This window comes from Malus domestica, chromosome 04, assembly GCF_042453785.1.
Source record: "Malus domestica chromosome 04, GDT2T_hap1".
Lineage (NCBI taxonomy): Eukaryota > Viridiplantae > Streptophyta > Magnoliopsida > Rosales > Rosaceae > Malus > Malus domestica.
Window position 1 is genome coordinate 8,827,312 of NC_091664.1, and position 16,492 is coordinate 8,843,803.

At 37.8% G+C, this 16,492-nt stretch overlaps 2 protein-coding genes and 1 long non-coding RNA gene across 3 annotated transcripts; all 3 read left to right on the forward strand.

Annotated features, from left to right (window-relative positions):
- Window positions 1-4,061: 4,061 nt before the first annotated feature.
- On the forward strand, window positions 4,062-6,820 carry LOC103428129 (F-box protein PP2-A12-like). The gene is made up of 3 exons (XM_008366229.4): window positions 4,062-4,659; window positions 5,041-5,159; window positions 6,206-6,820. Exons 1-3 carry the CDS (start codon window positions 4,333-4,335, stop codon window positions 6,627-6,629), a joined length of 870 nt encoding a protein of 289 aa, XP_008364451.2. The 5' UTR covers window positions 4,062-4,332; the 3' UTR covers window positions 6,630-6,820.
- On the forward strand, window positions 5,263-5,626 carry LOC139195258 (uncharacterized). The gene is made up of 2 exons (XR_011579946.1): window positions 5,263-5,395; window positions 5,490-5,626. It is a non-coding gene; the product is annotated as an uncharacterized lncRNA (long non-coding RNA).
- Window positions 6,821-10,687: 3,867 nt separating the features above from the next.
- Window positions 10,688-15,258, forward strand: LOC103433023 (lysophospholipid acyltransferase 1-like). The gene is made up of 8 exons (XM_008371250.4): window positions 10,688-11,147; window positions 11,951-12,006; window positions 12,298-12,518; window positions 12,619-13,027; window positions 13,333-13,418; window positions 14,441-14,504; window positions 14,648-14,766; window positions 14,969-15,258. The coding sequence occupies exons 1-8, from the start codon at window positions 10,846-10,848 to the stop codon at window positions 15,107-15,109; spliced, it is 1,398 nt and encodes a 465-aa protein (XP_008369472.2). The 5' UTR covers window positions 10,688-10,845; the 3' UTR covers window positions 15,110-15,258.
- The last annotated feature ends 1,234 nt before the right edge of the window (window positions 15,259-16,492 follow it).

The window sequence follows — 16,492 nt, forward strand, 5'->3', positions numbered from 1 at the left end:
CTATTATCTACCCAAGGAAACCCAAGTTCCCAAAGTCTTTCAAGTTAATTCAAGTTTAGTGCAAGAACAACAACTTTGGCACTAGCGACTAGCGCATCCCTCTGGAAAAGTTTTGTCCACTTTGTTTCCAAGCTTCTGTAAAATTACAAATCCTTGTGCTGTTTGTCACTTGTCTAAGTTTGCTAGATTACCATTTACTTCCTCTATGTCAAGAGCTAGTAATCCTTTTGAAATCGTGCATTCTGATATTTGGGGACCCATTTTGGAATCCTTCGATGGATACAAATATTTTGTAACCTTTGTGGATGATTTCACAAGGATCACTTGGTTGTATCTTTTGAAACTTAAAAGTGAAGTTGTGAATGTTTTTAAAGATTTTCATAAACTTGTCACCACTCAATTTTCTTCACACATTCATGTTTTAAGATCAGACAATGGCACCGAATATATGTCCCATAACATGTCACGGTACTTGAGCATGCATGGCATTCTACATCAAACAAGTTGTGTTGGAACACCCTAACAAAATGGGGTAGCTGAGAGAAAGAATAGGGACCTTTTTGAGAAAACTAGAGCACTTATGTTCAATATGAATGTCCCAAATAAGTTTTGGTCCCAAGGAGTGCTCACAGCCACCTATCTCATTAATAGATTACCTAGTAAAGTTTTGGACTTCAAATCACCCTACGAAGTCTTGAAAGGAAGAAAACTCAATTTGACGCATTTGAGGGTTTTTGGGTGTACATGTTTTGTTCATATTCAAGCCCCAAACCGTGACCAATTGGATCCTAGAGCTGCAAAATGTGTCTTCCTAGGTTACTCATCCACGCAAAAGTGGTATCGATGCTACAACCATAACTCAAAAAATGGTGGTTTCAAGGGATGTTAAGTTTGATGAAGGCACTCTTTATTTTTCACGACCTATAGATTATTCTCGGCAGGGGGAGCATCTAAGTGAACTCTTCCATGTGTCATATTCTGGTTGTGATGCACCAACATTTTCTCCTAGTGATCCTGCATTGTCAATATCCCAACAAATGCAAACTGAACAAGATGTCACCAATGCACAGGAAACACTTGAAGTTCAAGTCACTCCTACTAGTACCACCAGTTCAAATCCTGAGGCTCATTCAATAGTTCATTCCCTAGATCAACTCGATGTTGTCCGTCGCAATCCTGCTCGAGAAAGGCACCCGTCATCCAGGTTACTTGATTATGTAACCTATATAGTCAGGTATCCCTTGACTAATGCCATTGATTATAACAAATTCTCACCTACCTATGCTGCATTTCTAAGAACTATCACTGGGGTCCGTGAGCCACAAACCTTTCAGGAGGCTAATCTTCATGTTGAGTGGAGAAAAGCCATGGCCAAAGAGCTTCAAGCTCTCCACGAGAACCATACGTGGACGGTTGTCAAACTTCCCAAGGATAAGAAAGCATTGGGAAGTCGTTGGGTCTATAAGACCAAGTTTAACTCAGATGGCACCATTGAGAGAGACGAAGCACGTTTGGTTGCCCGTGGGTTCACTTAAACTTATGGTGTGGATTATAAGGAGACATTTGTTCCGGTTGCAAAAATGAACACAGTTAGGGTGTTGTTATCAGTTGCAATTAATCATGCATGGCCTCTTTTTCAAATGGACGTTAAGAATGCCTTCTTGCATGGTGACCTTGAAGAAGAGGTTTATATGAAACTTCCTCCAGGTTATTCTTAATCCAATGACACAGATTTGGTGTGCAAACTCCACAAAGCAATCTATGGTCTAAAGCAGTCTTCTTGAGCTTGGTACGCTAAGCTTAGTTTTGTTCTTGAACAAGTTGGGTTTCGTAGGAGTCATGTTGATTCCTCAATGTTTGTTCGAACTAACTCAGCGGAAAAATTGGTGGTGCTCATTTATGTGGATGATCTTATTGTGACTAGAGATAACGTTTCAAAAATCACCTTCCTCAAACAATATCTCAGCAACCAATTTTCCATCAAAGATCTTGGCAATCTCAAATATTTTTTGGGAATTGAAATGGCACACTCTCGTAAAGGTTTCTTTTTAAATCAACGCAAGTATGTTCTTGATCTTCTTCAAGAAGCTGAAATAACGGATTGCAAGCCAGCTTGAACACCTTTGGATACCAATCTTAAGATGGAACCTGATGATGATCCAATCATTAATCTGAGCTACTATCAAAGAATGGTTGGCAAACTCATCTACCTTACCATTACACGTCCTGACATCTCTTATGCGGTGAGTATTGTTAGCCAATTCATGCATTCTCCAACCATGGCTCATTTCAAAATTGTTCATCACATCCTTCGTTATTTAAAGGGTTATGTTGGACGCGGAATATTGATGAAATTAATAGACATACATGGATTTCAGGATACACTGATGCTAATTGGGCGGGCAACTCCATTGATCGTAAATCCACCACTGGTTTATGCACCTTTATGGGAGGCAATTTGGTTACCTGGAAAAGCAAGAAGCAAAGCATTGTTGAAAGGTCTAGCGCCGAGGCTGAGTATCACGCCATGGCCTCTACAGCCTGCGAACTCATTTGGCTCAAGGGTCTTCTCCTGGATTTAGGCTTCTCCCATAGTCAGCCAATGTCTATGTACAGTGATAATCAGGCTGCGATGCACATTGCATCAAATCCAGTTTTTCACGAACACACAAAACATATAAAGGTTGACTGTCATTATATTCGAGCACAAGTTCAGTCCAACGTTATCGATACCCACTACACACGAAGCCATGATCAGCTTGCAGATATTTTTACCAAAGGGCTGTCTTTCACTGCATTTCAACGCATTTTGTTCAAGCTTGGATCAATCAATCCTTTTGATCCAGCTTGAGGGGGAGTATTGGAAGAAAAAGTAGTACTGTTTGTGCAGGCTTTTCAGTAGAAAAAGTAGTATTGTGCACTGTGCATCATGGCATCAGCTTATGCAGCATGGCATCATCTTTTTCAGCATGTAGGCTTTATCTTTGGTCTTTATTTCAAGGGATTGTAACTAGCTGACTAGGACTAGGCGTAAATCAAGGAGCCATAGGCTTCGGTTCCTTTCTTCTTGTATATATATTTTGACTAGGACTCTTGTACAATTATGATGTTGCATGAATATTGAAACTCTCAATTTACAACACACATCTTGGGTCGATTCCTAATGTTGTGTGAATTACAAGATGGTGGACAGGAGAAGACTGAAATACCTATGTGAATATTTTCAACTCTTAAAAAGGTGGACTGTTGTAGCAAAGCTACCAGTTAGTCCTCTTTCTTAGAAAAAAAAAATACTAGGGGTAGGAATGATGGCTTTTTTTTCATTAAATGGTATGAGTGTGGATCATATGGCTCCCAATTTGGTGTTATATAATGGATTTCCAATTGAATGAAAGAAGAGCTACTTAGCATTTTATGTTTTTGTCGACAAACACTCGAACTCGATCGAGAGCTTTTTTATTTGTTGATTAATTGCCTAGCTATCGAGTCATTTTTTAATGCCAACTTGCCAAGGACGGCAAGAAATGTCATGTATAAAAAAAATAAAACCATTTTGGTAGACTCTGGTGTTTGATCAACTTACCATTATAATTCTAAACCCAGGGAAAATTCCAAAGGCAGTTGTTGAGATGAGGTGGGTTTTAAGGCTAGTCTCATTAACCGATGGTGAACTTGAAAGTTGTCAAGCTCAATCACCCCCATTAAAGAAAGAAAACAAAGTCAGAAACCAAGAATCCGGATCCTCACCGGATTGTCTTTGTGAGGGTTTTAAGAATCCGTCAATTATATCTGTTTATCGTACATCGTGCGGTCAGAAATTATTTTAAATATTTTTATTTAAAATTAAATACAAACAGTACTTGACAAAAACTAATTATACGAGGTACGAAAAATATACACGATTTACAGATCATCAGGATCCTCACCAAAAGGATCTTGTTGGAGAAACCAAATCCAAAGGGATAAATTCGAAAACCAGAAACGGTTTTCTGTGCGAACCAACCACAAGTCCACAGCTAACAAAAAATCCCAATAAAGAAGTAAAACAACGACAAGATGATGCTCTCTCTCCCTCTCCTCATATTTTCTTACACATCAGACACCGCAATTCTCTCTCCCTCCTTTTCTCTCGGGAAACAAACAGCCAAACACAATCCTCCCACAGCTTGTATTCCACGCGTCACCTCCCCTCTACAAATCATCACCAAGTTTCGTACTTTTTGCCACCAATAAATCCCCCATGCCCACTCCCACCATGCCCACTTCTCTCTCCTCAATTCTTCAAGCTTTCTCTCTCTCTATCTCTCTACAATTGCTGTGTTCTGTTTAACTATGGGTTCCAGTTTCTCCTCTGTCTCCAAATCGGAAAACCCAGTTGCAGTCCTATCGTTGCCATCGAAACCCGGTCTCGGCGATCTTCCGGAGAGCTGCGCGGCGCTGATTCTGGGGTATTTGGACCCGCCGGAGATTTGCAAATTGGCAAATCTGAATCGGGCGTTTCGCGGCGCTTCTTGGGCTGATTTCATTTGGGAATCGAAATTGCCGTCGAATTATCAAACTATTGTGGGTAAAGTGTTCGGCGATGGATTGGAAAATCTGGGTAAGAGAGATGTTTATACGAGGCTTTGTCAGCCTAATTCTTTCGATGATGGTACCAAGGTGAGTCATCTTTCGTTTTGTTTTTCCGGGTTTTGTTTCTTATTTTCTGTTTGGGTGCCGAGAAAGCGTGGGAAAATTGGGAAAGTTAGAGCCTTTGAATTGAATTGCATCATTGTGGTGTGGGTTTTGATTGGTTTCTATGTTTTCTCATAACTTAGAATTTCGTTTTCGGTTTTTGTTTAGCAGAAAACGTATTGAAAGATGAAAATTTATTATTGAAAGTTTAGATATTTTCATGTTCCGGGACTAGAAATTCAACTAATTGACTTTCCGTAAGAATTATTATTTTTCATCTTTTAAATTTATTAATTTGTTTGTTGGTTTATCCTTTTGTTTTTGGATTTGGTGCGGTGTTTGATAGATTTTGTGTTGTGGGTGCAGACAGTTTGGCTGGATAAAAGTACAGGATCGGTTTGCCTGTCAATTTCGTCGAAGGGATTAGCAATTACCGGCATTGATGATCGAAGATATTGGAATCATATTCCAACTGAAGAATCTAGGTATGAACAATGACATTTTTTTAGTAATTGGATTTTGGAGAAATGTGAAAATTTGTATGTTACGGATTGATGGTACTTTATGGCTTTTCTGAATAATATTGCGATTTTAATGCATGATTCTGGGGTATGGAAGTTTGAGGCTGTGATTGTATGTGGTTTGTTAATGACCCTTGAAGTTTTTCAGGTCAAGCATGCCAAAAATAAAAAAGAATTTGTGGCAATCTCGTTTTTTCGAGGTGATCACCTTTTTCAATATGATCGCAATCATTCTAATGATCTATGTTAACTGTTTGGGTAAACATAATCTGTTATCTCATTATCTGCATGTAGAGGTATTTCCTTTCTGCTCTTGAAAGGACAGGAGGGAGGATTCTATAAATATGTAAGTTTATTTGGTTACAGAAAATAATGAGAATGGGCTAATATCTTATTTGAGGACGATGTGCCCGGTCCCTTTAGATTACAAAGTTTTTGTCGCACATGGTTCCTTCGTGAAGTTGATGTTATTTAAGCTTGTCAGAAGTTGAAGCATCTGATATTGAAATGGCTCGTTTTCAGCTTATTTAAAAGCAAGTGAAACTCTTCAAAAATTAAAAGTTCCCAGTATTGAGAAAAATTTGAGATTATTCCTGGATTTGAGCGTATTTGAATTGCTATCAAGCCATTTTATGAATTTGTTTCTACTGTTGCATTAATGGTTGCCTTCCTACAAGTTGATTTTGTCCTACAAAAGGTTTCTAAACGCGATTACAAAATGAAACCCAAAGCATATAGAATACGAGGTTGGTGTGTATTTTTATGGTTATTCTTATGCTGGTTCTCATTTGGGCTCATGACTAATACAATGCATCTTAATGTGTTCATGTGAAATAAACCGAGGGGTTGTGGATTGCTTACTTCTGTTGTGGCTCTGATGCCCCCAAGTCCCCTGGTTCTTGAGTCTTCAGATTGAGGTTGCCTCACTGGAATAAGATGCTTTGCCTATTTACCTTTTAACTACAAGTATTTGTGGAATTAATTCATAATTTTTCTTTGCTTCAACACAGATTTTGCTCAGTTGCATATCTTCAGCAAATATGGTGGTTTGAAGTTGATGGGGAAGTTGAGTTCCCGTTTCCTGTCGGGACATACAGCCTATTCTTCAGGTTGCAGCTGGGACGGTCTTCTCAGAAGAGGTTTGGTCGCCGAGTTTGCAACATTGAGCATGTCCACGGTTGGGACATAAAACCTGTGAGGTTCCAGCTTTGGACTTCAGAAGGTCACTATGCCTCGTCTCAATGCTTTTTAACCGAACCTGGAAAATGGAATTACTACCATGTTGGGGACTTTGTTGTGGAGAAGCCGAATGCATCAACGAAGATTAAACTCTGTATGACCCAGATTGATTGCACCCACACCAAAGGCGGTCTCTGTTTAGACTCTGTACTTATATACCCTAGCGAATTTAGAGAAAGGCTAAAGCATTTTTAGTTTGCGCGTAAGCTTTTTATCGGGTAGGAAGCGCTGTATCATAGAGGTAGGTCAGGTCAGGTCGTGTTCAGAAGAAAGCGAAATTAGATAGCGAATGTGTCCTGTATCCTGTGTATTTAAGCAAAGAAATCTGTAAATTCATCTCTTGGTTTGATTAATTTAATTAGTGACTGTGGATTAAGATTTTGTAAGTCTGGCTGTCTTCCAAGTTAAGGGCTTCTGTTCTGCTTCGTATGGGATTTTGTAATCAAAATATTGGCTTAATCGGTTAATAGTCTTCGTGGAGTCTTCGTGGTGATAGAGTAGTTTGAAGATAGTCACGTGGTAAAAAAATTAGTATTTAAGCCTCTGTGGTAAAGTTTGTTAGGATCTATGTCTAAAATTGAAAATTTTGTCAAATTTCTGTTAATTATTAGCATGTGAGCCAACCTCATGTGTTAACAATCTGTTTTAGCTTAATATGTGTATGTAGAGTTCCGTTTTAGCCTAATATGTACGGCTCACGTGTTAATAATTATAGAAAATTCTTCAATTTTGGGCATAAATCCTAACAGATTTTATCTCATGGGCTTGAATTATAGTTTTCTTTTTTTCTTACATGGGCTATCTTCTAACTACCCTATCACTACGGGGACTATTAATCCAATTAGGCCCAAAATATTTACGCCGGTATACACTTGTAGGTTTCCTTAATGCGTTTATGTTTCTGCGCAACATATGCAGTTATGCACTTTCAATTGTTTGATCCTTTGTTCATCAACATCTTCTTGTGCAACGGTTATCGAGAGGAGTAGGATTCTCTCTCATTTTACTCCTATCATCTTCTCTTCCCTCTTCTCACATATTATTTTTTGTCTTATTGTTTCTATAAAAAATAATAATATTGTTTACGTGATTTAACCGTAACCGTTCAAGTAGGAGGGGAGGAAAGGGGAGAGAGATTAGGAGGGGAGAGAATCCTTCTCCTTGTCAACAAGCACGCTGCACGGCTCTGCGTTTTAGCTGAGGACTGCAACCGGGCTGATTATCTTTAGCTTGTCAAGTTTCTATGTGCTGACCATAACGTTAACCTAATGTCAATTCCTAGCTAGTGCTAACCGTAACATTAGTAAAGATCCATATCAAATCCTCTCAATCTGTTGATGTTCGATTGAGGAGATTTGTTTGTTGCTAGATTCACATTTTGCATCTCATCTTAAGTCTTATTCATATCACTGGTGCCACAAGTGAAGAGTTCGAGCTAAAGTTGCCACCATTGTGAAGATCAATCCTTGTGTATAAGCTGCTCCTTTAGTATAACTTGGAAATTGAGTTTTTGTGCGTGCGATTCTCTATATGAACTTGTTTTCTACCAGTGGATGGAGATCCCTAAAGTTTTCTCGATTTTTTACCAGTTAAGAATTTTTAAGGTACAATCCTTGTGTGTGACTAACACCTCTTTTAATCTTAACCGTTGTTGGAAATATTTAGTTAAATGATTTTTTTTAATCTTGGATGTATATCATAATGTAGAGTTCATTTGTCTCTGACAATTGACGTCTGTATGGTTTGTACATGTTTGACTATGATATTGTGACTAGTCAAGTTCATGTATGTTATTAAATGTTTGTATAGTTTTTCTTGTGTATTTGAGTTATTTTGGGGTGGTTTTGGGTAGAAATAGTTACTATGTTATCCATTATTACATATTATTGCAGCGATTTCGCCTGATACTACTTATAATTGGCATCAAAGAGTCAGCTCGTAACATACATATTATCACTGGAAACTTGTTGGTATTAGGTGAATCTTACCATGAAACGTGATAGAGTTGTTGGTTCCTGCAATGCACCTTCATACTTTGATGTGACAAACTATGCTTCTTGGTCTCAAAAGTTAAAGTTTGAAATCTTCTTGGATGCCCATGATGAGCTAGCTACACAGTTTCTGATTAGAGACTTGAAAACTCTTATGAAGACAGTGAAGCTACTACAAGTTGAAATTGTTCTAGTAGTGATCTAAAAAGAATTAGGGGAAGAGGGCCCCACGGTTAATGAATGGGAAGATTGAAAAGTTGGAAGAAGGAAATTTTTGGTTTTATGTATATTACTAGTTCTTCCTCCTGAGTTAAGACCGATCATTCAGATAAATGAGGATAAACTAATGAATTCAGATAGGACAATTTTGTCGGTACAAAACTATTTGGACTCAAATTAATAGTTTTGGGCCGAGAGAAATTATGAGCTCGGCCCAAAGTAGAAGTCGCGTGGAAGAGTTAGTTTCAGAGTCGGCCTAGTCCTTATACAATAAGGAGTCTTTAGATGTCGATAATGCCTTGAGAATCAAGGAGCATTTATTGAGAATTGGGGATTGAATCTGGAAGATAATGAGGCCGAGTTCAGAGTCCTAAATTGTTAGGATAGACCGAGGCCCATTCAGAATGGATGAAGGAGAGTTCGAGGAATTATAATTCGAGTGGGATTCTACTTCGGTCATGTAGGAGATTATTACTATAAATAGAGAAAGGAGTGCATCATTCAAAGCCCCTTAAACTCAACACAAAAATCTACCCTGTGCAAACTCACACTCTACGCTAAACCTCTTAAACCTCTTGAAAATTTTATTTTATTGTTTTTATCGCCAACACATTTTCAGTTTGGATAAATAGCACTATGAAGGCAATCAGCGACATCTTTTGTTTGGATATATAGCACTGGAGCCATAGAATCAGGCGGCTGATGAACACCTTTTGTTTGGATAAACAATACTACTTCAAGACCAACTGATTATCTATCCAAGTCTTGGTCAACAAGGAATATTTAAGTCCTTGTTGGAAGAGGTCGTGCCACTAACCTTTTGACGAGTTGGGGTGTTACCAGGTTACATCATTTGGCACACTGGAAGTCGAATGTTTATTGAACTTCATAGTAACTAGCAGCCTCATCTTCAAGATCTAGAACCCAAAGACCGAGACGTGTTCCTTTCTCAACCGCAATCGCAAGATTAGAAGTCATCAGCACGCCCATCGGTGCAACAACATTCATTTACTCCTTGAACGAGCTTGACCGACAAGTTTGTATGCCTCGCATTGAACAAAATGACATAATTAACTTATTAACTATTTAACTTGCACGTCACGTAAGCTAAGTAATCTTTAAGTTCACCATAAACTTAATTCTCTAGAAATCCATTCAACAAGAATATGCCAGACATTGATAAATGCTTTCGATGACTTCAATGAGATTTATTCCCTTTAAATTTTCCTGCCGATTTCAGAGAAACAAGCGAGAGGCATTTTAACTTGAACATACAGCCAAAAAAACCTGTAAGAGAAGTGAAAAACAGATTGGGATTTTTCCATTTGAAACCTTTTTGATTTGTGAAATGAGAAAAAAAGTGCACCGATATTATTAAATGCGCATAAAATGCACATATATTATATGTAGGAACTCAAAATATATTACATTGATTTAAAGCTCATTCTGATGTGCTTTTAAAAGGGGTGTGCTATCCACACACCCCTTTTTACTTCTCACACATCCCTTGTTAATTTCTGTTAATTGATCTTCTTCAATTCATCCGATCCGACGGCCGAAAACTAAAAAGGTGTGGAAGAAGTAAAAAGGGGTGTGTGGATATCACACCCCCTTTTAAAATGATTGAAAACGTTTATTGTGAAAATATTTTTAGGACCAATCCTTAGTAAAAATGCAAGTAAATCCTTAAAAAGTACTTAAAGTGCTTCCTTAAAGAAGCACATAATTGATGCTTCTTGCATAAAGTACTGTAAGTGCTTTTGATATCCAAAAATATTTTTTCTAAAAATATATTTTTTAAAAGCATATTCGATTAAAAGTAATGACTTTAACCCGTATAAATGCACCCATATTATGGAGAGACTCAAAATCCATCAACCAGAAAATGCCAGCAGCGGATAAATGCTTTCGATGACTTCAAGAAGTTACGGAATAGGAAAAGACACCGTACAAGGACACTATCGTCATTTCGGCTCCAACAGACAACCAACCAGCGTTCTCCCCCGCAGCTTTCATCACCAAATCCAAATCGTGTGAAACACTGACTCCCACGCAAACAGTAAAAAGTCCGCCGAGGGGCATATCGGTCATTCACTCAGCAAGTCCAAACTGAAAAATGGATTTTGTTCTCCTTCTAATTTTCCGTATATAAAAGTCAGGACAGGTTTCTCAATTCGATTTGCAGATTGATACTACAAGCCATGGCCCTGGAGATGGAATCCATGGCCGCCGGGATCGGCGTCTCGGTCTCGGTGCTCCGTTTCCTCCTCTGCTTCGTCGCCACCATCCCCGTCAGTTTCATCTGGCGACTCGTCCCCAGTCCACCCGCCAAGCACCTCTACGCCGCCGCTTCCGGCGCTCTCCTCTCTTACCTCTCCTTCGGATTCTCTTCCAACCTCCATTTCTTAGTCCCAATGCTCCTCGGCTATGCTTCCATGGTCTTCGCCCGAAACCATTGCGGAATCATTACCTTCGTACTGGGCTTCGGCTACCTCATCGGCTGGTACGTTTCCAAAACACGAAGACTAATATTTGATTCCGATTCGTAATTTTGAAGAATTTGATTCCTTATTTGTGAGTTTGTTAATCGAGTTTTGTGAGAATAATTTGGTGGATAGTATTATTTTGTGTCGCTGATTTTGTAATTTATTCGGGTTTTTATTGATTTTTCAAAGATTGTTATTGGATAGTTCATGTTGGTAGATTGGTATGGTTATGTTATGATTTGTAGTGTTATTAATTTTTTTTTAATTATGGATGATTGAATTTGACAATGCTTGTGTAACTGTCATGAAATCCAATTAATTCGTGTTATTTTTGGTTGTAACATTTTTTTTTTAATTAAAAAATTGTATTATTATTAGGGGAGGGGGAGAGTTCGCAATGATTACAATAATTTAGGTGAGGCGAAAGTTTCTAACTTGGGACGCATGTATAAAACCTGTTAATTTCATGAAAATTCTGATTCTTTATGTGCAATCAGTGAAGAGCGTTACATTTTAAGTTTTACTGATTTGATTTGTCCCAAAATGATGTCTTTGAACTTTAAAATGCATTTTTAATGTTTCAACTTTCAATCACTTATGATGTTTGCAAGAAACCATGATGACACCATTAACAGTATGTGAATTGTATAGGGATCTTTGTGCTCTTTGTTGATGCTAACATTGTTTCAATAATCCTAAACAGTATTGAAGGGATAACACTATCTATATGCGATAATTTTAATATTTATGTATCTAGGATTTATTAAAGGTCTTATTTGATAATTCTTGATCATGTGTAAACATGTGTCTCTATGTGTAGCCATGTATTTTACATGAGTGGGGACGCATGGAAGGAAGGAGGAATTGATGCAACTGGTAAGCACAATATCAGCCTTTCTAGCCAGCTTGCGTTTCCTCCTTAATTTTCTGCTCTTTACCAGGTTGCAATGAGTGTCGTTCTCCTGTAAGAAAATGGCGGGTTCTGTTTTTGGTCATTGATGACTTCCGTTTCTTTTTTATTTTTTTACTAGAATTCATGGACTCTTCTAATGAATTCTTAACACGACTAGAAATGTATATAGTTGACATTTTGAATGGCCATATCTGTCTAAGCACTTTTACTTTTTATGTGCATTAGCTAAGTTTGAACTTCCTTCTCATACTTAGGGGCCTTAATGGTGTTAACACTGAAGGTCATCTCGTGTGCAATCAATTACAATGATGGGGTTTTGAAAGAGGAAGGTCTGCGTGAGTCTCAGAAGAAAAACCGGTTGATTAAGTTACCCTCCTTGATCGAGTACTTTGGCTACTGCCTCTGCTGTGGTAGTCACTTTGCTGGTCCAGTTTATGAAATAAAGGATTATCTTGACTGGACAGAAGGAAAAGGGGTATGCTTATTATGTACCAAGTGTCTAACCTTCTTCTCAGTTCTGTTTTCTTGAATTGATCTTTTCTCATACGTTGGCTTTTATTAATTATCATTTTCAGATATGGAGCCACTCAGAGAAAGGACCGTCTCCATCACCCTATGGAGCAACAATTCGAGCTCTTCTCCAAGCTGCATTCTGTATGGCCTTGTATTTATATTTGGTACCCAAATTTCCTTTGTCAAGATTTACTGAGCCCATATACCAAGAATGGGGGTTTTGGAAACGACTGAGCTACCAGTATATGTCTGGATTCACAGCAAGGTGGAAATATTATTTCATTTGGTCAATATCAGAGGCTTCTATCATTCTTTCTGGCCTCGGTTTCAGTGGCTGGACAGAGTCCTCACCACCAAAACCTCGATGGGATCGTGCAAAAAATGTTGATATTATAGGCGTTGAGTTTGCAAAGAGTTCAGTTCAGTTACCACTTGTTTGGAACATACAAGTCAGCACCTGGCTTCGCCATTGTGAGCATCTCTTTTGCTTCCTAAGTTTTCTTTTTTGTCAGTAACATAAAATCCCAACTTTTTCCCAGGAAACTATTTTTGCATATCCAAACTATGAATCCTAGTTAGGACTGAGTTGGATTCTGTTTTAAGCTTTCTATATTCAAAGAACTATATGAATAATTGATCATATAGTTTGGTATCTGGTCAATAGTTTCTTCAGTTTTCTTCCTGTTGCATTTCATTGCTGAGATATTTTCTACTTTCAGCTGTGAGCAAGAAAGCGCAAATTTTGTTTAATTAACTAACATATTATCCTGCTGTAGATGTTTATGATAGGCTTGTTAAACCTGGAAAGAAGCCTGGTTTCTTCCAGTTGCTGGCTACACAGACCGTCAGTGCTGTTTGGCATGTGAGTATAAACTGTTTTACCCTCATCCTGAATGTGTATTTTTGTCATTTGCTGATTTTGTGTCCATTTTAGATTTTGTTTCTTCAAACAATAGCTCTGCTGCAATGCATTCATTCTACAGAGTGGATTTCTTTCCATTTTTATAATTTAAAAAATGAGAAAAATAAAAAATAAACAGTTTCCTCGTGTAACTTATGTGTGAACTTTGTTACTTTGTAGTGTTCTGTTCCCTAATAAGGATGCTGGGACTGATTGTTTTAAGGCACCGAAAGGATGATTTACTGTTCCTCTAGTAGAGTATTCAGTACACTTTTTAATTCTTAGTTTTGCAATGTAATAAATTGTGTGGGAAATTCAATGTTTATATAACCTACATGGTTCAATGCATTTTACGTTAAAATCTTGTGTGTAGGTTTTGTGCCCTTAACAAATACTAGGTGAAAATAGATGGCTGGGTAGAGTAGAATTTGGTAGGGTGGGGATGGGGTAACAAGATGCCCTCCAGTTTTGTGTTTCATGTCACCACTTTTGGCTCTGAATAGATTTCCGTGACGTGTTATTTTAAACATAATTATGCTTCTTGTGTTATTACATGCGTTTCTATAGTTTTCTAGAACACCTAGGAGTTATACCATTCTAATGATTGATGGCAATTTCTTCAACAAAAAAATATGGCAGTCTATATTGTACGTTAGTTGTGCCAATGTCTGGTGCCCATTTATGTTCAAATTGCTAAAGTGAAATGATATTTATTTTGGGTGGGAGGGTAGTTCATTGTGCAGACCTTATAGTTTCATGTACTTGCAATGTTAACGTCATAATTTCTGATCATTCACCATGCAGTGTTGTCAAGCCAAGTTCCAAAAATTTGTGCTTGGACCCATTAAGTTTCTCTTACATTAACTAGTTGGCTTACTTTTGTTTCATAGCCTTGTGCTCTCTTATCTCCGGAATATGTTTGATTTTTCGCACGGTTCAAACTTGAATTTTCTGTATCATATTGGTTATTTTCTGAACTGCAGGGCCTCTATCCTGGCTACATCATATTCTTTGTTCAGTCAGCGTTGATGATTGCTGGATCAAGAGGTATTGGTCTCTCCGCTTCTAATTCACTATTTATTTCTTTGTTTCCTTAAATTACTATCTGTGCTTTAATAAGCAAGCATATACTAATTATTCCTTTTTTAAGATAATTAATCTGCATCGTTTTCTACCTGTTCCGCAAGCAGTGATTTACCGATGGCAGCAAGCTGTACCTCCAACTATGGATGTTGTTAAGAAGATATTGGTGTTCATCAACTTTGCTTACACTGTCTTGGTTCTGAACTACTCCTGTGTTGGTTTCATTGTTAGTCCTTGCTCTCGCTGTCTCTCGCACATACACATGCCATTTTAGACACACACATGTACATGAACACATGCGATTAAGACACGCATGCATATGAGCACGTCATCCAAACATACCATGACCACGACACACGCATGTACATGAACACATACCACCCTCTGATGCTTTAAATTTTCTCATGCATCCGTCTCACATGGTACAGGTATTAAGCCTTCGTGAAACACTGGCCTCGTATGGAAGCGTGCATTTCATCGGAACCTTTCTTCCCGTAGCATTGATCCTACTGAGTTACGTAATAAAACCTCCAAGGCCTGCGAAATCAAAGCCCCGGAAGGAAGAGTGAGGTCGTCTGCTGCAATGAGATAAGAAGGCACTTCTTTTCCAAGTTTACTTCACCTTGTTTCACAATGGTTGTAACATCTGTTCTACCGAAAATGTTGATCATGATAACTTCCGAATCAATGTTTATTTGAGTAGAGCATCTGTTTCATCTTTTGTAGCGTCAACCTCAATAAGCGAAATCACGCGAATAACGATCCGGAAGGCAATTGTAGTAGCTTAGGAATAGCAATTATTTTGCTGTCCAAACAGATGTTATTGGAAAACAAGGTGCTAAAACACGTTAGGTGCTAGTCGGACGGTGAGTTTGGGCCTAGCGCCCAGGTGGATAGGTAGACTAGGCTAATTTAAGTAAATTTATTAAATATTATATAAATACATTCCCATTTATAAAAACACATAATTGTTTACATAAATTGCAAGATAAAATGACAATATAAAGTATTAGAACATATCCAAAACATGGTAACAAGTATATAATGAGTGTTTATTTAAGTATTGAAAAAATAAAATGTAAAATGAAAGCTATCAATATTCTGTCTAAGTGAGAGTTGAAACCTAGCGGGTGCCTAAGTGGATTTAGGTGGGTTAGGTAGGTGCCTAGGGGAACTAGGCAGATTCCTAAGCTGGTCTAAGTGCACTTTCTTAACTTTCAAACGCTTAGGGACTAATCGGGACGGTGGCTAGTTGCCTAACACTTAGGCGAGGCTTAGACGGTGCTAGAAGAAGATTTTTAGAGCAGTGTTGGAAAATAAGATTGTTGGTGCCAATATTACAGTTGAACCGACACGAACATCTTTTAAATTAAACTTGAGGGACAATGTTGGAGGAATTAGGTTTGATTCATAATTGCTTGATGCACCAATGTCGGTTTTAGAGTCGAGCATTTCAGCGTCAAAGCCTTAATTAAAGACCCAATGATCAAAGATTTAATCGTAAAAATATAGTATAATTGAAGTCTGGTTAAAGGCATCGACCAATAAAAAAATGTTCGTATTTATTTTGATGAACTTGAATTGATGTGTTAACCAATGAGATTGCAGAGACCGCTTTGGTGTGCAAAAATGAGAGAGTTTATCTTTTGACTACTCTCTCTGTCACGTGGATTATTAATTTAATTAAGCTTTACTTCAAACATGAAAAAGTGCGTCGCACCTTTTATAAAATGTAGAGAAATGTTAAGAAGATTATGTTAAATATGAAATTCTTCATGAACTTTTTATTGTCTCATGATTTTGGCACAATACTTTATAATAATAGCACGAAAATTAACGTTAAAATATGAGATGACAGAGAATTCATGTAAAGTTCTGTTTTTAGAGTCAGCTTAGTATTTCTCTAAAATAAAATAATTTTTAGCTTCATAAATAAATACCAATTATTTTCT